This window comes from Ixodes scapularis, unplaced genomic scaffold (assembly GCF_016920785.2).
Source record: "Ixodes scapularis isolate PalLabHiFi unplaced genomic scaffold, ASM1692078v2 PGA_scaffold3__209_contigs__length_174095766, whole genome shotgun sequence".
In the NCBI taxonomy this organism is placed as follows: Eukaryota; Metazoa; Arthropoda; class Arachnida; order Ixodida; family Ixodidae; genus Ixodes; species Ixodes scapularis.
In genome coordinates this window covers 67753727-67781377 of record NW_024609868.1, presented here as the reverse complement: position 1 = coordinate 67781377, position 27651 = coordinate 67753727, and the positions used below count along the sequence as shown (strand labels likewise).

General features: G+C 49.1%; 1 protein-coding gene across 1 annotated transcript in view; it reads right to left on the bottom strand.

Annotated features, from left to right (window-relative positions):
• Nucleotides 1-666: 666 nt before the first annotated feature.
• The window catches only part of LOC8032994 (RYamide receptor), a 147054-nt gene continuing 120069 nt past the window's right edge, over nt 667-27651 (bottom strand). Inside the window, exon 2 of the mRNA XM_040219598.3 lies at nt 667-3356. Coding sequence (XP_040075532.1) covers nt 2913-3356 — 444 coding nt within the window. The 3' untranslated portion in view covers nt 667-2912. The remainder of the gene's footprint in view (nt 3357-27651) is intronic.

The window sequence follows — 27651 nt, the reverse complement described above, 5'->3', positions numbered from 1 at the left end:
AGACGTTGCCATGCCTACAATTATCGCGTTCATTTAGGCTTAGGAATGCGCAGAATCGAAACACTATCTAAAAAGTGCGGCGATGTCATTGCCCATGCTTTGCGGTTTAAGTGAGGTAAGGCAAAGCGAAAGCCTCCTGCATTATTCGTTGCTGCCTAACGCGCCCGATATGGCAGCTACAACGACATATTAGTTCCAAAGCGAGCGGCGCTCACTCGCTGGGGCACCGCCATGTTTCCCCGCATCCCCACCGAGCCAGTCACATGATCTCAAAATCCCTCTCCTAGGTACTGCGGCTAACTTTAGCCGCGGTTAGCGCTTCGAGCAAACGGGCCCTGGGGAGATAAGCATGAGTGATAAGTTTATTCTATACCCAGTTCCAAAGACGCGTATTAGCGGCGAGAAGTTTTGGTGGCGCCCTCCTAAGGTTCCCCCTTGTGACGTCATTACCTTGCGAACAACAAGTTCGATGGGGTTTGTAAATAGCATGGTGGAAGCCTGAAATCATTGCGCTCTCAAAGCAACACTGCCAACACCGTCGAAACTAAAGTTCTTTCATTCATCTTATTTCCGTCGATGGTATACCCTTTCCGACGTCATAGTCAGCTTTTGGGCCAATCGCGGCAGCGACGCTTTCGGTCGCGCACGGGGCTAATATTGGCGGAGGAACGCTTTCAGTGCCATGATGGATAGCGATTTTGCTGCGACTAATTGAAACGACCCTTTCGAAGCTTCGAGCATTTGAGAGGCGCAAAATGGCGATAGCTATGGCAACCGAGACCAATCATCCAATCACTTTGAGAGGTTTCGTCGCCTGTATGTTGGTATTTGCTTGTGTCCGGCTAGCAGGCGGGAAGGCAATGGCGCTACTTTTCCAGATACAGTAACCTACCTTGTACGAACACCGTCATTAGTTGATATCGCAACCCTTTAGACAAATAGATTAGACCAGCTAAGATTACCCGGCAAATCACAACTCGACATTAATTTGCGGTGTGTACGTAAAGAGCGGTAAAGCATATTTAACTTGAAGAAGGCTTCTCTGTTTTGTCGCATTTTACTCGTAGTGGTTAGTGCCAAACAAGATTGGATTTTATTGCACTATTGTGGATATTTTTATGTCAATATTTTAACCGTGTGAAGTTGTGAACAAATATAGCAGATTGCGCGTTCGGCCTTACTGTACCACGCCCTAGCTGTACACAAAAACACTCATATTGACTGGATATTTTACTCTTGCCCGCATTCACACTCAATACACCACTGCAAAAGACATAATAACATAAACCCTGGGACACGGAGAAATAAAATAGTGAACAGGAGGCGCAAAATATCAGTTTTAGATCAGGATGCTTCCTAATCTGCATTAATCCCGCATTCTTTCGCTTATAGTAAATGAAGCTTCACAATCACGTAACGATGCTGAACTCAAGGCTTTGGCATGAAATGTTCTTTTTGAAATATTTTAGCGAACCAGAAGTACAACTTTCGAAACGATGCCACGCGTCTTTTGACCTCGTGTTCGATTACACCAGCGCTTTACGTGCACTTTTGACGCACTGCATACAGTTGAAACAAATATTTTTAAATTTGCATGTTATCAACATATCTTCCTATTTCATTATCGTCCCTCAGCCAATGAGATAGCAGCATTACCCGATAAGAATGCTGCAGGACCAATCACAAAGCAAGACGCATTAACATAATAAGCAGGGCCCCGCGTTTCTTAAACTATCAATGTTTGTAGCAATATAAGCGAGCTGCCTTTCCCAATAGTAGTGACTTTTAGTATTGCGTATGGAACACGCAACGCTAACGCAAAGCACTTTGCGTTTGCGGTAGCGTTGCGTGTTCAATACTGAGCGTGCGCGGAACCCAAACTGCGGTCTTGGATTGGTGCAGGGAGACGCCGCGCATGCTCGGTGTGGAGCACGCAACGCTAACGCAAACGCAGGGCGCTCTGCGTTTTCTCTAATATCGTGGACGGTATGAGTACGCATCTGGCCCTCAAACAAAGCCCATTTCTTGGATACTTTTTTCTTTTCATTGTTTTAACATTGTAGATGCGACCTCGTGCGATCTATCCACCTTTCTTCTTATTAATATCCCCTTATGGTACGAAAAAGGTGCCAAAACAACATTTAAGTGTCAAATATTTTGCTGCTTGACCAGGGCAGTGTCCGTTTTGCCAGTGTTCAAGACAGTGAACGTCACTGACCTTGTGGTTGCTGCACATGTGTCTGTGAGCATCGCGACGGCTGCACTTCGGCTGGTCACTGGGGGCGCGTTTCGCGCAACAAACACAATAGTACACATGGATTGCAAGTGACGTAGTCGAGTCGCGCTGGTGGTCATTTGTACTCGCTCTTGCAGAGAAAAATGAAGTCGGTGTTGCGAAGTGTAATTTCCAGAAGGTACACCTCAACAGTACTGCCGCCTCGAGGCCGCCGATATGACGCCAGTGCAAGCCATGTATATGGGCATGTTTGAGACGAACATCAAGTGTAGCATGCAATACTCAGTGTAAACATAAGAGCAGCGAAGACCAGATTTTAAACACGGGAGAGAGGCTAACCGCACGCGTGTAGAGTGTCTTGAGTTCGAAGTTTCCCGTTGCCGAAGAGCGTGAGCACAGTTTATGAGGAGTGACCTTTTCTGTTTTACTTGATACACGAGAAAACAAACTATACCAGTGTCACACACTCGTAAATGTTAAGCACGGGCGATGTGACCGGACGTAACACCCGATTTCACTCTCACGTTGTGAGCACGATAGCTTCCTCACTTCTATGGAGCTTCTTCGTAGTCCTTGAGCGCATTAGTCATCAAGACCGAACAGACGTTTCGGCATCGCCACACCAACGCGTTTTCTTCGCGCCAGACACACACACATACACACACAGAGGCGACGCTCAGACCCGGGAGTCTTCGTAGTCTCCGATCTTGCCGTTGACCTCCTTGAGACCGCGGTTGCCGTTGAACTTGAGGCTGGAGCCTCCGCCCGCAGCACGTACGCTCACGTACGTGGTGTACGTGTTGACGCGGCGCAAAGCGGCGCCCTCGTTCGACTCCTTGCGAAGCGTTTGTCTCCTGAGCCGCCCCGGCCAGCAGACCGGCGGCCAGCAGCGACGGGTCAGGTTGCCGAAGCCCTCGCGGAACTTGGCGTTCATCCAGCAGTAGATGAACGGGTTGTAGGAAGCGTGGCTCATGGCCAGCCAGTGGATGACGAAGTAGATGTAGCGGATGTACTCGTAGCTGTTGATGTCCGGGTTGAGGTCCGAGAGCAGGATGTACGCGTTCAGCGGGAACCAGCACAGCATGAACACCGTCACAACCATGATCATCATTTTGATCATCTGCGGGGAGAGAAAAAAGATGAAGAGAACCGGAGTAAGACACTGTGTTTTCAGCGAACTTACGTGGCCCAGTTCAGCGGTGGCCGCGCGTATATTGTACTTAACTACCAGTGAGTTTGTTTGCCCACAAAACAGCACCAGGGGGCGGTATACTCCGTTCACCCTGCATGCGCAGCTGCTAGCATGCAACTCGTTTGTTCCGGAAAAATTCTGCGCCATCTATTAGAGGAACGGTACAAATAAATAGCGGTCGAATCTGGGACTTGAACCTCCGCCTTCAGCGCGAGCTCGCTGGCTTCCGCTGTGCTCTGGTTGCGCGTGCCTGCGCGTTCACACTTGTGTTAGCAAGGGCAGAAAGCTCGCGCTGAAGGCAGAGCTTCTAGTCTCAGCTTAAGAGTGCACGGAGTATAGACGCTTTGCAGCAGCTGTGCATGGGCGCAGCCATCGTCGACCTTCAAGTTTTGTTCCCTTTTATTTTGATCACTTCGCTCCGTCATTGCCACAACGAGAGAGGTTATTGACATTTTAGATCAGATGGTGCTCTTCTACCCAGCATTGACCTTTGTGGAGGCTCGTCAAGGCCCACTTCAGTGGCTTGGTATCTCGGTAAGACCCTAAAAACACTGGATCCTGGGAAAGTAGCGCCATTGCCTTCCCTACCTGTTAGCCGGACACAAACGGATACTAACATACAGACGACCGAACCCTCGCAAGGCGATTGGCTAATCTGGTTAGAAAATTGTATTTACAACAGAGGTGTCATGACTAGAACAAAACCAAAAACCGAAAGCGCGTTATGTACAGTATATACAGGCTCTACATTCCACAAGCCAAGTTAGGCAGCCCCGCGCCTAAGGCGCGGGCCCACGCCCGCTGCTCCGCAAAACACCCGTCCGCGCAATCACTCGCGCAAAGAGACACCGACCGGTACTTCGCTCGCACGTTCCGCCCCTGCAACGCCACAAAGAGAGGGCCGCATCGCGTCCCGTTCCCCTTTTCTCCGCCTAACGCGATCTGATATGATCGACGTATTGAAATCGCACTTCGATACGATAGTTGTGCACGTGGAGGTGTCGGCAGGACCAGCGCCGCAGGAACTCCTGCTCTCCGAGAAGGAACAGTTGTTCCTCGTGGTGCGACACGAGCTTCCGCCGAAGCCTGAACAAAAGCGGCCAAAGCGCGCGCAACCTCCGTCCCCCTGCCACGGCGTAGCACCGGTTTCGCCACAGGACGTACTCGCTCGCGGGAGCAGATTCCGGAAGGCCCGCCAGAAGCCCCGAAGCACAGCGTCCGCGTAGGAGGTACAGTGCCACACCCAGCCCCCGGAAACTAGTGCGAACCACCCGCCAGAACGGGCGCGTCACCACACATTCCGACACAACATGCACGTACGTCTCTCGGTCGTCGCAGTTCGGGCGCTTATCAGTGCGACACACGCACCACCGAAGTAGGCGGTCCCGTGTGGGAAGCACTCCCCAGCCGCGCTGCCACTCGAAGTCTCGCAGGTGTCCTGGAAGGTTGGAGGAGGTGAGGCTGACCCATGGGAATGAATCCGAGAGTCCGATCTGAACGCGAGTGAGCTGTGGTTCCAACAGGGTTTGGGCGAGGCGTGACGCTGGTGTATTCGTGATGTCCAATTGTGGCGCCTCCTCCACGAGGTGGCGGTGCGATTAAAGCGCTTTGCAGTAAGACGGGGGCGGTGTCTCAGCACAGGCACCCGACGGGCCGATGAGGTCGACATCCAGGTCTCGGTGGGAGTGCCCCACGAAGTAGAGAGCGAGAGTTCTGGCCGGGTTCTCAGCTTCGTGTAGGATCATGAGCATTGTCTTGAGCTGGAGTAGCGCGGGCGTGCCATCCACGCAGGGGAAGCCCAATCCTCCCTTCACGCGCGGGAAGGAGAGAACTGTTGGGAACGCCTGATTGTCCGGGCACTTTGGGTACGGCAGGGAGCCGAGCCAGGGCGGGAACTCATTTGGAGGCCGGACTCGGGAAGGACCAGAAAGCAGGAGGGGTGTCTCTTATATAATATAACTCTTTATATATACATATGAACAGGTTACATCATTGGACGGAAGAGCGCTTGTGAGCGCTCGAGAACACTGTTGAGAACACAAGTTAGCAGCCGCCTGCAATTGCTTTTATAACCTCACTTGTCCCCACATCCCTAGCAGGGAATCCCCAGGGTTCATTGTTCGTAACGGCCAGGCACTCCATTTCCCTCTCCCTCAGACTGCCACACGCGACACACACACGGAGGGGCCAGACATCCTTGCCGCGGTGTCGCCGGTCAATTTCGACGGACAATGGTGCCATCGAAGTTGAGGAAGGCGGAAGACATTCATAATTGCAGGCGTCCTGGCTTCCGTGTGTTAGGGGTAATCCCATGGGCGATCTAAGCTGGGGAAATTGAGTAAAGCCTCCTCCTTTGTCGAGGACGTCCCAAGGCTGTTGGGTCGCCATGCGTCGAGGTCAGGCCGAAAAAGCAAGGAGAGGGACCGGACGGCAAAGTCGGCTAGATGACACTGGCGTGGGTCAACCCGATGTTCCTTCGGAGAAGGTAACGTCGTCCCCGCAAACCAAGGTGCGTTGGCGACTCGAAGGCGCCTCTCGCTCTGTCTCCGGTGCAGCTGACCGTAGCCACCTGGCGACGATGCTTCAGGGCGTTCACCCGTGCCGGTCGGTTTGGAAGGGCAAGGTCACCTCCTGGGGGCTTCCGCAACAGCACTTGACGGGTGACGAGCTCGGTTTTCTCCATCCAGAAGAATCTCAACAGAGAACTTCGCACTTGTCTGATGAAGCTTCGCGGTGGTACCAGCACCTGCGCTGGGTAACAGAGACGCCCGCAGAACACCGAGTGGGCCGGGTACCGGCGCTTGGCCATGGGGAGAGCGTAGCCGCGGGCGCGATCCACACTTGCCGTGATGTCGCGCGCAAGGCGGGTCCACATCTCGGGCGAGATTCCCATCGCGTTGTACGTTTTGCCCAGGATCTTCACCACGGCAGTCGCCGGGAGCGGGGAGGCTGGGTCTGGTGGGCGGTTGACCCTCAGCGCTTTGCTCTTTTGCTCGTTGAGGCGCGCGCCCGAGAGCGAGCCGTACGTCGTGAAGACTTGAAGCGCCGCGCCAAGGTCGTCAGCGTCGCGTAGGTTCAGTGTGATGTCGTCGGCGTACGCAGTCGCCCTCACCTCGCCGCTGCCGGGAGGGGGAGACCGCGCACCAGGGAGCACCGCTCAATGTTGTTGAGGAACGCCTCGAGCGACAGGACGAAGTGGAGCGGCGAGAGTGGGCAGCCCTGGCGTGCGCCTCGCGTGACGGGGAAGCTGGCCACCACGCTGCCGTCCACGCACAGATCACTCTTCATGCCGGCGTACAGGACCTCGAAGAGGCGCACGCCCTCCGGGGGGAAACCGAAGGTGTCAAGCGTGGCGAAAAGGAAAGGGTGCTCAACCCGGACGAGCGCTTTCGCCTGGTCCAGGGAGGCGATCAAATCCCTGGCGCAGCGGGAATTCGTGTTGTGAAACACGTCTCTCGTGAGTGACGACAGTGTGTGGACGCTGCGGCCTACGACCGAACACGTCTGGCGCGTTGTTGCAATGTCCGGGAGGATGTCGTGCAGCCGTTGTGCAAGCACCGAAGCGAGCAGCCCGTAGCTTGCGCTTAGCAAAGTGATAGGTCGCCACGGCCCTGGGTAGCTGGGGTCTCCTCCCTCCTTGGGCAACAGGATTATCCTGCCCTGCCGGAAGGACTCCGGCAGGCGGAGCTCCGTGAAGAACGTGCGGAGGACTGCACAGACATGCTCCCCAGCACATCCCAGAACGTGTGGTAAAACTCGGTCGGCAATCAATCCGGGCCCGGCGCAGATCCAGTCTTCATTTTCAGGAGGGCGTTGTGAACCTTCTCTGCATTGGGGGGCTTGAACAGCTGAGCGCCGGTGGTGGGTGGAACTTTGGGGAGGTCGTGCAAGAAAGGGTGCGTGGCCAGGGTCGCGCGGTGTATCGTTGACTCCGAAGTCGCCAGGGCCTCGAAGTGGGAGCTGAAGCTTGGGACAGAAGGTTGGCCAGGCGGAAGCGTCGATGCAGCAGTTGGAAAGGGCGGGACTCGCCGCTCCCTCACCTGTGTCCGGTGTGTGTAGCGAAGCACTTCGGGGTGGAAGGAGGGTCCGCCCTTCCCCTGAAGAACTGTCGTTGCTGTCTTCGACGCCCGTAGTAGGCGTTGGTACCGGTCGAGGAGCTGCGACAGGTAGCCCCCCTTAGGGGAGTCCCAGCACCTCCGCGACGTACGATGCGGATTCGCAGCGAGGTGTCGCGGAGCTCTTCAACTTGCCGCTGGCGCAGGGCACGGCCCTCCGCCACACACGCCACCCGCCAGGTTTCTAGAAGGTGGTCCCAGTTCGCTGGATCTAGCGCCACTCCAAGAAAAGACCGGCGCAAAACTTCTTTCAGGCGGTCGCGGCTCGTCGGGTCCCGCAGGACGCGGGAGTCCAAACGCTAGAAGCGTTGGTGTCCGGTCGAGGGAGCCAGACTGAGCTCCGCGAGCACTGGCCGGTGGTCTGAGACGTGACCGATGGGGGTTGGGAAGTTCACAGCCCCACAATCTTGAACGGCGTAGGCTAGAATTTCGGTGACGTAGACCCTGTCCAGGCGGCTGCTTGACTTACCACGTTGCCAGGTGTGCCCGAAAGTAGCGCCATCGAGAAGGGTCCAGCAGTCCACCCAGTCGAAATGTCCAATCAACCGTCTCAACTCGCGGGCATTCCACGTACTGCGGTAATACCCTGGTCTTCCAACGTCGTGCCGGGAGTCGACGACGCAGTTGAAATCGCCGAGTACCAGGCAGTGGCGCGCGTCGAGGAAGTGAACATCCAACCCCTTGTGGAATGCCGTGGAGTGCGAGGGTTGTGCCGGGGCGTAAATGCACACGGTGCGAAAACGAGCGGCGTCCACGAAAAAATCGAATGTGATGAATTGGCCATCGGGGTCGAAGCAGCACGAACTTTGCCGCATGAGCTCACGATTACAAATAATAACACCTACCCTCAAGCTCCGGGTAGAAGCAAGAGAAAAAAAAAAAAATCCAGTGCATAACGTTGCTTGAAGAGGGTGACGTCGCGTTGCCTAACGAAATTTGTCTCCTGGAGAATTTGGAGGTCGCAACCGACGGTCCGGGCAAGCTGGAGAACCTCAACCTGTTTGGTCGGACTGCGGAACCCCTTGGGGGCTATGTTGCACATTTTGGACTCCCAGGAGACTAGGGAGAAGGAAGTGATGTCAACAATTCGCTCTTTGGATGTTGGTTGGTGGAGTCGCTGATGACGCGTTGCGTGGTGCTGCTAAGATACGTTCATTCACACCTACGTCACTTCCTTCTCCCTAGTCTCCTGGGAGTCCAAAACATGCAACATAGCCCCTGGACATTCAGGGTGAGGACCCGTAGCCGTGCGGAGAGGAGGAAAAGAAGTCACCGGCTCTTCTCCGAGAGTGTTTCGGACGATGGCTGGCTACTGGGGCTTCCAGTGGGCGAAGAGAAGTCGTTCCGCAAGTGCTTGAGGCGAGCTGCGGCGGATGTGGTGCCTTGCGGGGTCGCGAACTTGTCGCTGCTGGAAAGGACATGCTTCCCCCGCTCTGCACCACCGTGTCGGCTGCGACTGCGGCCTCGAAGTCTCCGCGGTTCCAGGCTTGCGTTGCGGCGTCGTTCTCGGTAACGCGGTCTTGAGCGGGTTTCGACTCCCTTGGCGGCATTTTGGCGGTCTCGTTGATAACCAGGCGTTCCTCTTCCGAGTTCTCCGTGAAATCGCTCCTGTTGAGGCTCGGGCTGGACTGAAATTCCGGCGCAGTCGGGGACTCTAGTTGTACCGGCGCTTCCTCGGAGCGGGAGCTCGTGGGGAGCGGAACGCTGGTCTCGACGTCGTTTAAAATTGTGGTTCCCGGCGCGTTCGAAAGCATGGCTGCTGGCGTTCGAATCTTCACCCGTGGCCATGGAGGTATCCGGCTCGGGCTGCGTTGTCGTCGCATCGAGCTCAGGCGAGGTTGTCTTGGTGGACTCGGACGGGGAGGGCACGGTGGACTCAGTGGGGCCGACGGCGGGTGTCGGGGCGGGTGCGTTCGACGCTGCTGGTAAACGGGTAGCAGGGGGTCAATCCCGAGGGGTCGATGCCAGGGCCGGGAACTAGTCCAGGCTTTGGCCGGCTATAGGGATCAGTAGGTGCGACGTTGGGTGCAGTCCAGCGTCGCGTGGGCCGCCCCGCAACGTCCACAACCGGCCGCGCATCCGGCGGAGTCGTGGCCGAAAGCGGCGCAGCGGATGTAGTAGGGCACACTGCAGGCCGCCTTGATGTGGCCCTCTCGCTGGCACCATCGGCATACGCGTCGGAGGCCGCGGTAGTCAAAGGTTGCCCGATGGCCGGAGGCGCGGAGGAAGTTCGGGACAGGGGTTGCCTCTTTTATTTCCATGCGTATGTAACGCGTGTTCGTTCGCAAGGTGGGGTGGTCTTGGTACACTCCAAAGCGGATGTCCAGCGCCTTCCCGTAAGGTGCGAGGGCAATGGTGAGTGCTTCGCTCTTGACGTAGACCGGAAAGAAGAGACATGTTATTGCTGTGACTTGCGGTCCGATGGGGACGATTGGAACGAGGGTTCCACCGATGCTCAGGGCGCCAGCGTTAACGATGCGGTTCATGGTCGACGGCGAGGGGACGGACAATTGGAAGTTGGTTGCTCCCAGGTGCTGTACAGAAAACAATTCGGCGGAGCCGACAATGCCCGTGGCCGCGCCAAAGATAGAATCCACAGACGCGCCCGACGGGCAGGAGACATCGAAGGTCAGAGCCTTCGTTGGCTCGGGTGGGGACGCTCTGTGCATGACGCACCTCAAGCACCGTGACCTCAAGCAACCCCTATGGTTCCCTCTCGTGATGTCATTACCTTACGAACAACAAGTTCGATGGTGTTTGTATTTGGCATGGGGGAAGCGTGAAATCATTGCGCTCTGAAACCAACACTACCAACACCTCCAAAATTGAAGTTCTGCCATTATTCTTATTTCCGTCGATGAGAAATCATTTGCTGACGTCGTAGTCAGCATTCGGCCAATCATGAAAGGCCGACCACAGTGACACTTTCGATCGCGCACGTCCATAGCTGTGCACGCGAGTGTTGAGCACGTGCTGATGTTGAGCTTCCAGAGTTCTTTTGTAACGTACATTCCACGTCAACGAGAGTGGCGGCCTCATCATTAATGTGAGCTCGTTCTGTGCGTGCGCTGTAAACAGTGCCCTCAAATGTGGCGTCCAGTGAATACCCCCATATATATGCTCTTTAAAGCTTCCCGCTCCGCTACTCCACCGCAAAACATGTGACGAGCCAATCACTACGATCGACGAGAAAATACTGCGAGGAATTCGCCAGAATTCTTCGCTGTATTTTTTTACCTTTAGAGCATAATTTATGCTGCGACACCGAGCGTGACGCTCAGTTTTCAGTTTTACTCAGTTTTCCAATGCCAATAGCCTTGATAAATAAAACCACACAAGAAAAAAAAATTGAGAACAACCTTTTTCTTTCGTAGAAATAGCCACAAGCGCGTCAATGTACGTGGTGCTTGTAGAGTGCACCTCTTAGAAGAAAAAGGCGCGACAGGATAGACCAGGCTATAACATGTTTCTCGCGTGTCTCACGCTTAATTTGGCGATACAGTTATTATCGACCCTTGTAATAAATGCAAAGCGTATATTTTTTACGGCGCTCTACCAATAATATTGTTAGAACAGATCAGTAAGCCGCCATAATAGACAGCAAACCTTATCGCTAGCACACTCTTTTATACGTGCATACACTTGTAACGGGACAAGGAAAGATATATAGATAAGCTGAGATCCCATCGTGGAATACGTGTCATGTATTGTACAATTTTAATACCTCGGTCGATTTTGAAAGCGCAAATTAGTTATAGAAAAAAAAATCTGTGAAAACTAGAACCAGTGAAAACTGAGGCAATCATCGATAAAGTATCTATTCAGATCTTAGGCAATGCCCCTATTTAGAAAAAAATCCAGAAGACAACAGAAACGCAATTTCACAAAAGCCGCTGCGCCATCAAGATACCGGATGCACTAGTCAGGCGTCCTTGCTGATTTCAGCAGGCTAGTTCATTAATTGTGCTTAGCGTCAGTTTAAGAGCAGATATGTTGCAATGGAATTAGTAATGTATTCAATGAGAAGTGAACTGAGCTTAGCTGCATACTGGCTTGACATGCTTCAATCTAGGTTAGATAATTGAGAAAAAAACACTACGTGAACATGGGGTTGCTTCTGAGAACTGTGGCTTCAAAGAAGTTTGATATTAATCTTAAGTAACTGTTTTTTGTTGTGGTCGAGTTATTATTGGAGCAGTGGAGGGTGGGGTGGGAGATTGGTGTCGTCAAGGTGTGGTAAGATATTGAATTGACCTAGATGGGCGTTCTGCCGGTGGATATTTGTGCAATCAACGACGGGTGTTACATGTTAAAATAAAACGTGGGTCAGTATGCGTGCAATATTAACCAACTAATGCCTTTAGAGCTAAGACAGAAAGACAGTCTGAAGAAAAATGAACGTCGCAATATAGACGTTAATAGAACGTAAAACTGAAGTTTATACGCTTTCTAAATTACAATGATATAGTACATTATCAATGAAACTGCGTTGATTAATTATTTTTTCTTGTGGTTGTCTTTTCTTGTGGTTGTCGATTTAGGCAATTTCCTCTATAGGGTTGTTTGTAGTTTGACCATACATAGCATACAGATTTGCTGACGTTATGATGGTGTTTTGTTTGCATCGAGACAGCAAGGTAAAACGTTGGCACGTAGATTTATGAAAACAATAAGTAATCTTAGAGGCCGGCGGATGCTGTAAATATTAAGTTAATATTTTATTTCCTTAAACGACACTATACGGTTCTTTCCGGAGAGTCATAGCAAAAGTTGTACAGTCTTTAATAGATAAAAAAACAACAGGATATTCGAATTTAGAATATGGGTGATGACATTTCAGTTTGTACCACTAGTTGTTTGAATCCGTGGTCTAAATTAAGTAGAGCGTAGTTTTAACACCGAGGACGCACTTTAGTCAAAGCAGTTATGTTATTTGTTCTCTTTGAAGAACGTGCTACAAGAAAGATGCTGTCACCAGAACAAGGGTGCGTTATGATCATATAATCCATCATGAATGAGCAGTAATTCAAGTACAAGTGCTTGAAAAACCCATTCGAAATAAGTTTGTTATTTGTTTTTCGTCTTTAATTACATCTAAGAGAACGTATTTGTCGATCGTATAAAATTCTGTATTTCAAATCCCAAATGCTATTTGTTCAGAGTTCTTCCAACTCAAATACGATTTTAACACTCTTTGTTTCAGCAATGAATAGCGAAGAAGTATAAGGGAACAGAGAACAAAGAATGAAGGGTAGAATTATTGACTTCTTAGTCGGGCGCTTTTATTTTTTAACGCTGTCACAATACCGACCGGCTGTTTGAAAAGGCTTTGTTGCTTCAATGAAACCTTCGAGATTAAACTCGCACTGAATACGTGCTTTTTCCTGAAGTTGCGGCCGCTTTTTTAAGAACTTGTTTTTTTGGTAGATATAGACTCCAAGCCCTTTATATGAGCACGTATATTGTACCAAGTCTAGAATGTCAAACAGTTGGTACGAAAGTATTAAAAAAAATTATATCAAATACCCTTCGTTTATTTGTATCTCATATTAAAATACTTTTCTGAAAAGTGTAATTTGTTATGCAATTAAATACATTTTTGATCAAGTAGTTTGTATCTGTATATGGATACATTTTTGCACGTATTTTACCCATTCTTACAATCCACATACCCACAATTAGGGCGGCGAACGCGCAAGTCTCTCCGGATGCAAGCAATCACCTATTCTCGGCGTGACAAATGAGACGGACTAGCGCTGTACCTCTGCGGCGGCCAGTCACGTCGCCAATTTTGCTAAGCCGTTTCCGGAAAGCAAGGGAGCGGTCTTTGTTCCCAAAGTTGCGGATTGGTTTTGATTATTTGTGCAATATTTTATTGACGATACCCATAAGCATGATATAAAGGAAGCGTACATAATGTTTTGCTGTTTTCTCTATCATGTTCATTCTAAGCCCTCGAGCATCTTTTATTTCATAAAATATATACCACAATGATTCGCAGCCCTGATTGCGCCGTGTACACATCCCTCCTGTATCCTTGCAGTCACTGCCACCTGGAAAGGTGATTCTCATCCCTGCAAGCCTAACACGCGCCAACTGCCTTCTGACGTCATCACAGTTGCATCAGCAGCACGCCGAGGAAGCAATCACCAAGACCTTCGACACGCCACCACCACCGGAGGAAGCACGTGACGAACAAGACAAAAGCCGTCAACGCAAGCACCACAGCGGGATTCGCAGCCCTCATTCCGCCGTGTACACATCCCTCCTGTATTCTTGCAGGTAGGCCCAAAAGCCACTAGGGTAGTCCATTTCTATCTTTGTTCGCTGCGAATCCCACCTTTGTCTTGTGTTTTTGTTAGTCGTTAGTCGGGGTGTTTTGTAATGGGTACCGACATTGTTATTTACCGGGCACCGAATCGGTTCGTTCCTTCCTAACAAAAGAAAGCGAGCCTTATCTTCCGCAAAGATGCGCTTTATGAACGTGTCTGCCATATGGCTGCCTAGATCTCTGAAGCTGTTCACGATAGCAACCGTCATGTTTCTTTTGCTGGCAACCACAGAAGACGTTGAAATGAACCCAGGCCCCGTTACAAATGCTGAAACAATTAGAGACTTAAAAACGCGATAGACAGTCTGATCTCGAACTCAAACCAAAATAAAGAAACGAATGGTATGAAACGTGACCAGATAAACAACGGCATCGCTGTCCTGGGTGCACGCGTCACGAACCTTGAAAGACAGGTGCAAGAAGTCGCGAGTATGACGCAAAACCTAAACACTGTTAAAGAAACCGTGGCCCCAGTTCAACATGAAACTTTAGCCTTACGTGAACAAGTCGAGGCACTTGGTGACACATTAGATGACTTTGAAAATCGAATGCGAAGAAATAACTTCATTTTCAAAGGTCTTCCGGAAACAGAAAATGAAACTTGAGACGTCTCAGAAAGGATTGTAACTCACTTCGTGAAGGATCACCTCGCAATCGACTTAAGTACCATAGAAAAAGCACATCGTCTGGGCCGAAAACGAATTGGAATAAATCGCCCAATCTCGTCAAGTTCCTTAGTTTTCAAAGCAAGGACGAAGTCTTTCACAACGCCTTCAGACTGAAAAATGTGATAGCGCCCAAGGTTCAAATATCCGAAGACTTTTCACGTAAAGTTCAATTTGCAAGGAAAACGCTGTGGGGTTTTGCCTCCCAATTCAGAGAATGCAACACCCGCTATAAGATCCGTCTTGATAAATTGTATGTTAACGACTCGACCTATGTTTATGACCACGCAAGTGGATCGGTGGTTTTTGTTCGTGGCCCCAAAGAAAACACGATGCCACAAGAATAACATAATAGAAGAAAGCTTTTCTATCGCCCAGCCACTGTCGGCAACTTTTCATTTTTTATCGCAAATTTTCGCAGCATCTTATCAAAGCAGGATGAATTTGAGAGTATTACGTCTTCCAGCGAACCTGATATAATTCTTGGCACCGAAACTTGGCTAACGTCTGATGCAAGCAACTCTGAAATTTTACTCAGCAAACGGTATGTTATTTATAGCAACGACCGTAAACCCACAAGAGGTGGCGGTGTTCTCATTGCCGTAAAAAAAGACATTTCTTGCTCAGAAAGACAAATAAGATCTAACCTTGAACTTTTATGGATTCGGGTGCAGTTGGATATTTGTTCAGTAATCATAGGTGTTTGTTGTCGCCCTCCCTATACTGACCAAACCGATTTCAATGACTCGCTGTTAGCTGCCTTGGTGATTTAATGGTAAATTTTCCTAATCACTACATGGTTCTCGGTGGTGATTTTAATTACTCTGGTATAGATTGGGCAACATTAAAACCTATTTTGAATTGTAATAATCCTAGCCAATGGCGCGATTTTTTTTATCTCTCTAGGAAACGTAAATGCTCCATCAGATTATCACCTCGGCGACTAGCAACCGAGCCATCTTAGATCTGTTCATTATCTTGAGCCCAGAATGTGTAACATCATTCGGCATCATGGAAAGCATTAGCGATCATTCTATTATACTGTCGAAACGTCATTTTGCTCACGACGCTCTAAAAAATGAAGAAACCGATATTAGCCTACTCACGCACGGATATCGTAAGTTTATTGTCAGCCATGGACGAATTTGAGCGTGAATTTGCTGCGTCATACAGGGAGCGTTCTACCAGTGAAAACTGGCTTATCTTAAAAAAAAAGAAAACACTCGGGGAAATGCTTTCAACTTCCGTCCCTCGATTCACGGTGGCAACCGAGGATCTGTCACCGTGGTTTACAAATAGCTTAAGGCGCGAACTAAACAAAAAAAAAAAAGATTATTCTCCAAGGCTAAATGAACGGATAATTTTGTTGACTGGACGTCTTACAAAACCTTCTCAAAACAATGTAAAATAAATGTAAATTTTTTTTTAAAACTTTTTCTAAACTTTTTTTTTGCGACCCTTCCCGGCATGCTTTCATCTGATCTAAAGAAATTTTGGAAAATTCTTAACCCTAAATCGTACAGAAATCACCCCACCTTTACAAATCAACAGAACGAAAAGATAAGTGATGTTGATGCTGCTAATTTGCTAAACATATTTTTTTCTAGCGTGTTTACCCAGGAAACACACCTATTACCCCAATACGCTATTACAAATAGTTATCCACCTATGCTGCCCATCTTGTTTAATCAGAACGGCATTCTCAAAGTAATAGAAAACCTGCCCACGAGCAAAGCACCCGGTGATGATGAAATTCCTGCTAAATTTCGAAAAATAATCAAGCATGCAGCTTCAAATAATTTTTGCAAACTATTCCAACAATCTCTTAACTCCGGGTCTGTCCCACTTGACTGACCCCACGCTAAAGTCATGCCGATCTTTAAATCAGGAGACCATTCCGATCATACGAACTATCACCCCATCTCCCTTTCCAGCGCGCCATGCAAACTCATGGAACATGTTTTGTATACCCATATCATATCTCACCGAGACAAGTGTAACTTATTTTTTTCTAATCAACATGGTTTTCAAAAAGGTCATCGTGCACAAGTCAACTTTTCGAATTTGTTACGGATCTTCACTTGAATACTCGTCTTACTGCTCAGACCGATATCATCTTTATTGACTTCGCTAAAGCATTCGATTCTGTTCCTCATCATCGCCTTCTTCTTAAACTTTCACGTCTACAAATCGATCCTTTCGTCATTAATTGCATTTCTTTCTTTCTTGAAAACAGAAAACAAGTAGTAAAAATTAACCAATCATCATCGGGTCCGTCCATTGTTGCATCCGGGGTCACCCAAGGTAGTGTTCTCGGTCCTCTGTTTTAATTTACATAAATGACCTTCCTTCTTCCATAAACTCCACAATTAGGCTCTTCGCCGACGACTGCGTTATTTACCGTAAAATTATTACAAATAACGATTTAACTCTACTTCAAGACGATTTAAATATTATATCTTCGTAGTGCTCAAATGTCCATCACTAAGTCTTCTACAATAACACAATCACAATATTTATTGTTATCACAACACCTGGAACATGTAACATCGTATAAGTACTCGGGAATACATTTTACAGACACTCTATCATGGAACGACCACATTGAATACACTACAAGCAGCGCCTTGAAAACGTTTGGCTTCTTGCGACGAACATTATATCTTGCCCCACCTAAAACGAAACTACTCGCATACATGACAATATCCCTTCCCAAATTAGAGCATGCATGCATCATTTGGAACCCCCCCCCCCCCCACACACACACAAACTTACCTTCTTCAAAGACTAGAATCTGTCCAAATGCAAGCAATAAGATTTAAACACAACTACTCACCGGAAACTAGTGTCTCGGCCTTAAAAACTATCAATAATCTCTCTCCCCTTAAACTAAGACGTAAAATAACTCGGCTTTGTTTTTTTTATAGCATCTATTACAGCGATTCGCCTTTTAAATCAGTTTATTGCCGCCCTGCCAGTTTTACATCGCCAAGACTAGATAGATCATTGTCGGAAACTAGAACCATTCTTGAGTCGCACTAACGCCTTCCTTTTCTCCCCCTTATTACTTTGAATCAGAGACTGGAATGCACTAGTATTTGTCCACTTCTATGGCGAAATACGGCCGTATTTGCTCCCATATATGGCGGAATATGGCTATATTTGACTGCTTATATTATCATATCTGGCCGTATATAAGATATATCAGGGCCATATTTGGACATTTTCGTACGGGTTACCTGCTCATATTATTTCTGACAGCAATCCCATTTCATTTAGAGATATGTGTTCACTATCGTATAACTATTCACCTTGATTATGTTTTTGTATAATAGCTTTCGTGCGTTGTTTGTGCTTTATTATTTCTTTATTTCGCTTTGTTCGACGACATTGGGTGCATCCGCGATCACATTTCATTTTTCCGTGTTTTGCTATTTTTTCTATTTTTTTAACCTTTGTCATTTATTTTGAATCTCCCTTCATGTAATGCGTCCTTCGGACGCCCTTAAAGTGAACAAAATGAAATTAATGAAATATTTTGAATACTAGGCATCCCTCTGCCTAACCTGAGTTCCCCACGGCCAGAAGGCAGGTCTCTAATAAAGGTATTATAAGGATGATGTACACTAGGCATGCAGAATGAGCGATTATAAGGAGCAATAATCTGAAACATCCTCATTCTGCGGGCAGTCTAATGTGAAAAAAATAAAGAAAATTAAAATTTTGTCGAAATTCGCCGGACGTGAGCTTGAGGAATGATTGGGGTGCAATCTAGAACACAGTGAGTCAGGCATCCTGTAGCGTTCTTCCGGACAATGCGTTTGCGTTCGGTGCTACGCGCTACGGAGTGCATCCCGAACCATGAATTAAAAAAAAATTGTTTAGTTAAACATTCGCCCTGCTAACATTTTTTTTCTTATTTTTTTTTCACGTGCAACGAGTGCGCTTATATAAGGGCGGATAGGATCTAATGGCGAATTCCACTGGTCGTTTTGGAGCGCGCCGGGATCGACTTTTCTGGAGCGAGCCTATTTCACTGGGCGATCGGGATTGAGACCGACATGTTTCACTGGTCGTTTTGGATTCGCTCCCGCTCCAGATCTTGATCTGGATCCGATGGCGAATTCCACTGGGTGTTTTGGAGCGCGCCGGGATGAGGTGACCAGATCCGGAATGGAGCTCACAATCCGAACGGGGTCGCGCCGGCGATGGATCCCCATGTGGAGCATGACCACTGCTCCGGGATCGGCATTTGCCTTCATGTCATTCGACTGCCGGGGAATCCCCTTTCCGCGGCCGCCGCGGTCGTTTCAAAGACGTTTTCGCAATCGCGGTGCTAACACGTGTTAGACGCACGAGCGGCAGGAATGGCTCAGGAGCTTCTAGCAAAGATTGCCAGAATGTCCGTAGCGCGGCCAAAACCTTCTCTTCTCCTTCCTGGAAAACGAACCGGCTGTCGAGCCAAGAGGTAAAGGCCCTGCCACACTGAGGGGACAGTTGGACAACTCTCTCCGGCAACACGGGGAAGTCGTGTTGCCGGCAACCCTGTCACATCGCGGCAACAACAACAGTCGGGCAACATGTTGCTGCCGCCTGGCCCGATTAGTTGTCCGACAACCCTGTCACACCGTGCTGACGGCGAGGACAACACGGGGAACACTCCGCCATCTTGATTGTTTACCTTCGTTCGTGCGCGGCGCGGAATCGCTGGAAAATGTGACTCTACAAAGCGCTAGTGCGTCCGAAGGGCCGGGAATTACCACTGTACGACATCAACCAGTGGCTGTAATTAGAAAAATTGACACGGGGAGTATTTTCCGCTCTTTATTTCATCGAGATGTTCTTCATTCGCTGACAAACCAGATAGCCCTAACCGAGGAAAGTGACATCGCTGATATATGTTCGGCATTTACGCCACCGTATGAAGTGTTTCTGTCCGGTTCTTTCATGCAATTCCTATTTCTACTGTGAAATTGCGTTAGCACCGGCAGTACCCCGAACCGTCTTTTGTAACTTGGTGTTGAGCTGAACTGACAGTGCTTCAAAACTGCGACACCGACACCATCGGCCTTCATAACAATCGGTGGAATAAATATTTTTCAACGCTGTCTACTTGTCTACCGCCTGCTATGTGATCGATTCATTCCCCCAAAATGTCCTGTGTTTTTTTTTTTAACAAATCAGGTGTCTGGTAGCGGCTGGTTCCAAGTTCCAAGCATCAACGTTTTCGAGATCGCGGCGCTAACACGTGTTCGACGCACGAGCGGCAGGAATGGCTCAGGAGCGTCTAGCAAAGATTGCCGGAATGCGCGGCGAAACCCTTCTCTTCTCTTCTCCTTCCTGGAAAACGAACCGGCTGTCGAGCCAAGGGGTAAGCAAGCGGCCATTACCATTTCTTCTGAGGCGAGATCAGGCGAGATGCCCGCGAGAAAGGAAGTCACGTGTGTGCGCCGCGGGCTGACCCGGCTGGCTTCCGGTTGAATCCCCCGAAATCGGGGGAGCGACTTTTCTCGGATCCAGATCGAGATCTGGAGCGGGAGCTAATCCAAAACGACCAGTGGAACAAGTTCGTCTCGATCTCGATCGCATGTGAAATAGGCTCACTCCGGAAAAATCGATCCCGGCGCGCTCCAAAACGACCCGTGGAATTCGCCACGAGAGAAGTCGCTCCCACGATTTCGGAGCCCTCGGCACACACACGTGACTTCCTTTCTCGTGGGGCATCTCGCCTCAGAAGAAGAAGAAGCACGTCACGGGCTCCTAGATTGTCTCGACATCAGAAGAAATCGTAATGGCCGCTTGCTTAACCCTTGGCTCGACAGCCGGTTCGTTTTCCAGGAAGGAGAAGAGAAGGTATTTGCCGCGCTACGGGCATTCGGGCAATCGTTGCTAGAAGCGCCTGAGCCATTCCTGCCACTCGTGCGTCGAACACGTGTTAGCTCCGCGTAGCGAAAACATCTTCGAAACGACCGCGGCGGCCGCGAAAAGGGGATTCCCGGGCAGTTGAATGCCGGGAAGGCATCCGCCGATCCCGGAGCAGTGGTCATGTTCCACTGAGGATCCGTAGGCGACGCGACCCCGTTCGGATCTTGTGCTCCCATCCGGATCTGGTCAACTGATCCCGGCGCGCTCCAAAACGCCCAGTGGAATTCGCCATAAGAAAAGAGTTTTTTCGCCCTTATCTTAAACTTCTGAGTTATTGAGAAACTGGCGAGCGAAACCAATTTAACTTTTTGAAGTTCCCTACCTCTTTGCATGAGATTACCGTAACCACGAACGACGCAGGCTGTTTGAAGAAGATCTTGGAGTTTTTATCTATTTTGAGGTCGTAGGCAATTAGCATATCCAAAGAAGCGCTCTGCAGGTTTAAATGGCAGTCGCGCGGGTTTTCTTAGCCGGTTTGGTTTCTTGTTTATCTTGAGGTTTCGACCTAGAAGGAAACTTTTATCATGGTATTTGGGAACGGGGATAAAAATAGCTGACTTGGTCGAGCGATTGACAGACAGTCTTGTTGTATTATCTTGGCGGTGGCAGAATACGATCATGTGATCGTTGACGTAGCTGATTAGGTCACAGGTAGTTTTTTTTTGCGTAGGACGACCACGCAATTTCCCGGGGATGTTCCCCCTAAATGCTGTTGATGTAAAAAAAAAGTGGGATAATTAGAATACTGTAAAGTCTCTTCGAGAAACCCAGTGCCTTACTGTTGATGGTCATTCGGTGCAACGTTCTAACTTTATTAAGATTCTATTTCGTGCCTTGACGACAACATTTGGGGTATTATATGGACGCGAAAAAAAGAAAAGTGGAGAGATAAATGAGATGATTTCTTGACTGACAACTTGGGGCAAGAGAGAGAAAAGAGGTATGACAGAGGCAGAAAGAAAAAGAAGAAGGGTGACAAACTCACAAAGAAACAAAATAGAACAAAGCTTAGTGAACCACGCAATAGTATCTTTTCAAGAATTGTTGCTGGCAGAAATCGCAAGAGAGAATTCATGGCTAATGAAGCAAAGGCTTTACCATGCCATGCTCGCAGTACTAGTTGAATAGCACGGCCGGACTGGAAGCGCGCGCTCTCTTTCTCTTCTCACGGCCTTTGCAAAAAGGGCAATCGCCACATTTCGCCGCAATTCGCAGGGGGCGCTGTCACCTCACCCCTGGTAAAGCCCCTTCGAAAACATATCGAGGGGCTTTAACCCCTGGTAGAGTGCCTTCATACACACGCGCGCTTTTGCTTGAGTGGTGACGTCTCAGCCATTTTTCCGCCCAATCGTTTTTTATGCATTTTGCACGCACGCAATCCGCGCATGCAATTGCGCGCAGTCCGGTGTCACTGAGCTCGAGCGCGTAGCTTTGGCTAATGCATAGACGCCATTTTAGCGCCCAAGTCACGCACCGAGTGCGCGAGAGCGTCACGCGCTGGCCCAGTCAGGGCAACAATGGATGTCTCCACCCTTAAACAGACAGAGATGTAGGCACCCTAACCCCTGGGCTACCCTTTGCCGTTTGCACAGAGCGCGTCTGACAGTGTATGTCAGCGCTGTCGCAACTTACAGCCGAGATTTTTATAGCCTTTGACACCTGATCCTTGCGTTTAGACCCTCAGCCACTATCTAATGCGCTTCTGATGAGCCCAAAACGGTAAATATTTGACGCACATCTCCGAGATATGCGGGGGTAAAAAGAAGTAAGTAGAGACAGCGAATGCGATTGCGGAACAACTATACTCGTCTTTACCTCCAGGACTTCTGTTGCATGTCAAGAACAGGAGGAGACGGACCCCTTCTACGTGGATGAAATGATAAATAATTCGCACACTCGTGAAATGTAAGCAGGCCTAATCTATCTATTGCCGTGGTCTGCATCATCATTTCATAGGCCGCACACGAAGTCGGTCAGCTGCTCTAGACAAGGGTGTAGTACTCTGCACAATTTGTGCTCAGTGCATATTACAGCCTAAAGTGCTTCCTCGAGGGCTTGTGCACATATCCAGCTGATTTTTCGTTTCTGTCCGTGGCCGTCTTTGCATGGTTAATCAGAATTATTCTGAGGAACCGTTGCCACAACAACAACCTACGAAGCTCGAACACCAGCGCAAAGCTGCTCGAAGGGAATCTCCGAGTGGGGTGAGGTCACTGATCTCTCTGACAATTGCTGGATCGCGCTTCCCCGCTTGTTCGCTGCAGCGCAAGTGAAGCCACCGGACTTCACTCGCTTGGGATACGATTTGCCGTTTTTGCTAGCCTTTGCTGCGGTTTTCCAGCGTGCTGTGGACACGTTTTCTACTCGTTCGTCGTCATTCGCCGAAGAAGTTTTTTGAAGACTCTGTGTATTGTTGAGACTTGCCGTTGTGAAAACGTGGAAAATTTTACGAAAGTGCAGTGTCGCAGGAAAAAGGCACAACGCGTCGAAAGGAAGGGCTGGCGGCGTGTTCAAAGCTTCTTTGGCACGCCGAAGTGCCGTGTCTCTGTGCCTTCGCACGCTTGGATACCGACCAAGAATCGACGCCGTGTGTGTGTGTTTAGCGAGTGCAATGTGCGTGAAGCTGTTCGTGCTTCTGGATCAGCGTCTTTTCCCCTCGCGGTTTAGGAACGAGCTTAATCCAGCGTCCACTAGCGACGAAGATGGGGGGAAGGTACGTCTTTTTTTCGTCCTTAGACGATTTACACAATACCGTGCACAACAGCTCCTCATCACTGATCAGTGCTGGCTTATTATCAACCTACTTAATTGCACTTGACGTTTGAGCGCGGCTCGCCTAATTGTAATTGGTCAACAGATTGCACACGACCATATCGGCCGCGCTTCAAAGATTTTCATTCTCGCCGTCTTGTACTTTTGCTTTCGAAAACCCCCCTGGCTCCACAACGTTGCCCTATTCGTGCTCCCACGGAATCTATTAGAGTAGATTTGGGACATAGCCATGGTTAATATAGTACATAAGAACACGTACAGATCTCCCCCTTTTATTGATAGCAACTCACCGGAACAGCTGGACGATCCAGAACTCCGTGGCCGATATATATAAATGATCTAAAGGCTTCTACGCGCGACACACGTTCAGAACCTTGGCACGGCGTCAATTCTTGACCGGTATCCAAGCGTGCGAAGGCACAAAGATGCATCACTCGGCGTGCCAAGGAAGCTTTGATCACGCCGCGACACCGGCGACACTTGTTTTCGACGAGTTGTACCTTTTGATACGGCTTCACGCACATTGCACTCGCAAAACACATCCACACGGCGTCGATTCTTGGTCGGTATCCAAGCGCGTGAAGGCACAGAGACACGGCACTTTGGCGTGCCAAGGAAGCTTTGAACACGCCGCCAGACCCTTGCTTTTGGCGAGTTGTGCCTTTTTCCTGCGACACTGCGCTTTCGTAAAATTTTCCACGTGTTCACGACGGCAAGTCTCAACAATACACAGAGTCTCAAAAAACTTCCTCGGCGAATGACGACGAACGAGTAGAAAACGTGTCTACAGCACGCTGGGAAACCGCAGCAAAAGGCTAGCAAAACGGGAAATCGTATCCCAGCGGGGTTGCGTCCGGTGGCTTCACTTGCGGAAGCGGCAAGCGCGATCCAGCAATTGTCATTGAGATCAGTGGGTGAGGTGGGGTGAGGTGGTTGCGCCCCTGGCGGCAAGCAAGTGAACTACATGCGGAGAAAAAATGCCATTGTCTCCCGGGCAATTGCAAAGGCCATAAGAAGAGAAAGAGAGCGCGCGCTTCCAGTCCGGCCGTGTTGAATAGTTGGGCTATCCGTGTGGTAACGGTGTTCTCGGGAGTTTTTCGACGCCAGGGTCCCTAAACTCGTCAAACACAACTTTCTTTGTGCTATGACATAGTGGGGGGAGGAATCGAAAAATTGCCGCGAAGTTTTCTTTCCTCACAAACCCGCGGATTTGTGTATCTTCGTGACGTTATTCTTTCAAGGGGTCAAAAATCCCTACCACTCCCTAGGCGCCGAACAAGGGCAGCACGAGGGAGTGCGCGGAGACGACCGTGGTTCATACGTGTGACGTCACAAGAAAGATTATCAGCTGCGACCGACATGTTTGATTGCCTCTATGATGGAGGCTTGGGTAATTGCATTCTAAAATCAACACCGTCGAAGTTGATAGTCTGATGTCATTCTTATTTCCGCCGATAAAGCAGCATTTACTAAAAAGCGTCCCTGTCGTTCCTTTTATTTATTTCGGCCTCTTCAAAAAAAGAGTTCGAAATAAGGACTTAACGCAGAAGGCTGCATTTCTCCAGCGCCTCATAATTTGACGAGCCTTGCACGAAAAGCATGTTTTTAGACCGGAGTTTGGAGATAGTTTTTTTTACAACAACATGGGTCTAAAGTATCAATGTGCCCGTTCTTTAACAGGAATAAGAGTCGTGCCAGGTTGCCAATATTGACGGTGATGTTTCGAGAACGCGAAGACACCAAGCTTTCATCGTACACAACCAAACTTGTCACCGTCGACTTGAACAGGCACCATCGAATTTGTCGTCCACAACTGAAAATCTGGACCTTGGCGTCAAAGGTATGAACCATAAAAGGACGTCACTGAATGCACCTGCATACAACGAGCCCTGACACGAGCCTCTCGCTTCGAAGTCTGTCATGGCCGCTTGTGAGTTCGTGGAGTGCGAACCGTTTTAATTCCAGAATCTCTAGAACCATTATTTCGAAAATTGCACGCTGTGCTGTTCCTCGTATTCGCTCAGTTGGAACGGCCCTTGCAGGGTCATCAAAACAGAAGGACGGAGAGGGGGTCACCCCTCCCCCCCCCTTCCTCAGTGGCATCGAAAGAGGGGGCAAGGGGCATAAAGTTGTAAGAGGGGGGGGATGGGGTATCGCCCCAGCCCCTGACCCCACTGAGGGGCGTCAGGGGCGTCAGAGGCTGGGGCCTCTGATGCCCCAGCCCTTGACGGGGGGGGGGGGGGGGGGGGAGGGGGGGAGAGAGAGTTATAATAAAACAAAATTAAATATATTTACAGTTCTCTGTAACGTCGAATTAGAGCGCAGCTCTTGAGGAGGAGGAGGGGAGTGTATGCCCTTCCACCTTCCTCAGTAACCTCCCCTCCTTCTCTCGTGCTCCCTTCCCATTTAGCAGGGAAACGTCCCATAATGCAACACGCGCGGTTATGCCGACGGCGACGCCGCTCAAGCCCGAAACGAGCGCTTGAGAGCTGCGTTCTAAAACTTTGGCAGAAGGGATATCCCCCTTCATTACTACCATCACCCCTCCTCTCTCTCTTCCTCTCTCCCAAACAATTTCTACGGCCCTTCCTGACTCCTATTTGTGTGTGTGTGTGTATGCGTGTGTGTGTGTGTGTTGGTCGTACCTTTTCTTTTTCCCCTTCCTTAGGTTTTCCTTTGCCATCCCTCTTCGCCCACTCTTCTCTCAAACACTACAGACGTCAGTCAATACACGGTCCTTGGGTGACCCCGGTAGCGTTGTTGACAGTTCCGGAAGATGAGCTCCAAAGCCGTGCACACCGCGCACGGCTCCATAACATCACAAAGTTCAATCTTCGCCTCGATTCCGAAGCGAAGATTTCGGCCCCAAATAACTCCTTCCCAAAGTTGTGAAACGTCACTTTGTCGTCTCCAATAACTTCCACAAACAACAATCTTCCGACGAGAAAGTTCAGAGTGTTTGCATACGCCCTAGGTACAATCCACATATTATTGATCGTAACGCGGTGTAGGGATGTAGGGACACGCGGGAGCGACATCATCAGTGCAGCCGTTCAATCGCCTGGCCCCAAGGTGTAGCTCCCGCGCGCTCCGATGAAGCTCGCTACGACTTTGTGTTTCACATTCTCGCTGGAATTTGAGCACCGAGAGAGTTTGGATGATTGACATCTCGTCGCGCGTGACGCCATCGTCACGAGAGTCCAATCAGCGCGCTCCGCGAACTTCGGCCCCAACTTTGTGTTTGAGGAGTTGAGCGACCCAGTAAAGATGAGGGTCACACACAAGGAATAAAACAGAACAACACAGAAACAAAACAAACACCTTCAAAACCTCAAAGAGCGTTTGACAAACACGCCATTCAGCTTGTTTTTTTTTATTGTTTTATTATAATCGTTTAGTTTTTCTTTAAGTTGATTATGGTTATCAGCATGTGTTGTGCCTTGAAGTTGTACGCGGTTTATATTTTGTTCATGACTTTATACGAATTAAATGATTTGGTGACACCAGATCTCCAATACAATGGAAATTATAGTTTGCGTAAGCGACCTCTTTTCGGATTCGATGAAGAACCGATTATTGAGCGTCTCTTGTGATCACGAGCAACCTGAAGCATTACATTTAAGTTGACATATTATGGGATGAGCTTCGTTCAAAGACTTCTTCCTAAAAACAAAAATACAAAACTCTCCTGGCGTAGTTTCGCACGTATGCGAATATAATTCGCGGTGAATGAAGCCAGAACTTTATCGGATGAACTAATGAGCATGACCTATAATCGCCGCAGCCATTTAATTGCCCGCTATATTCCACAGTAGCTTGGAATCCACTGGAAAGCTACTAAATGATTTTTTTTAAACAGTATACAAGAGTGGCATACACGCTTTTATGGAGCTACGCATGGGCGGAGTCATCACTGACGTTCACTTTTTGTTTCTTTCAATTTTGTTCGCCTTATTTCATTACGGTTGTCGCGCGACGGCTTCTTGTCCTTTTGGACACTTTAGTGTTCTCGTCCCCAGCGCAGTCTTGGTGCAAATTCGTCAGTACTGAGTTCAGTGCATCGGCATCTTGGAGAGACAACAGAAGTCAGTTATGGATAGGATTCCCGGTTTTCGGACTTTATTTTTTGTCGAATTTGGAGGGTGTTTTTCTGAGTTCATTTTTTCCCCGAAAATTCGGAGTTTATAGGAGTTTATTTTTGCTTAATTCAAACATCTCAGAAATTCGGAGCTTAATTTCGCAGCGTTTCCTTTGAAAAATAAATAAAGAATATTCGGGTGTTAACGTAGAATCTAGGAGAAAAGCTCACCGGCCATTGAGCGTATGCGGAGAAAAGCTCACCGATTTTTTTTCTTATTTTCATATGGAGGCTGTTGGATCATGCCTAACATACATACATTTATATCATTAAAATT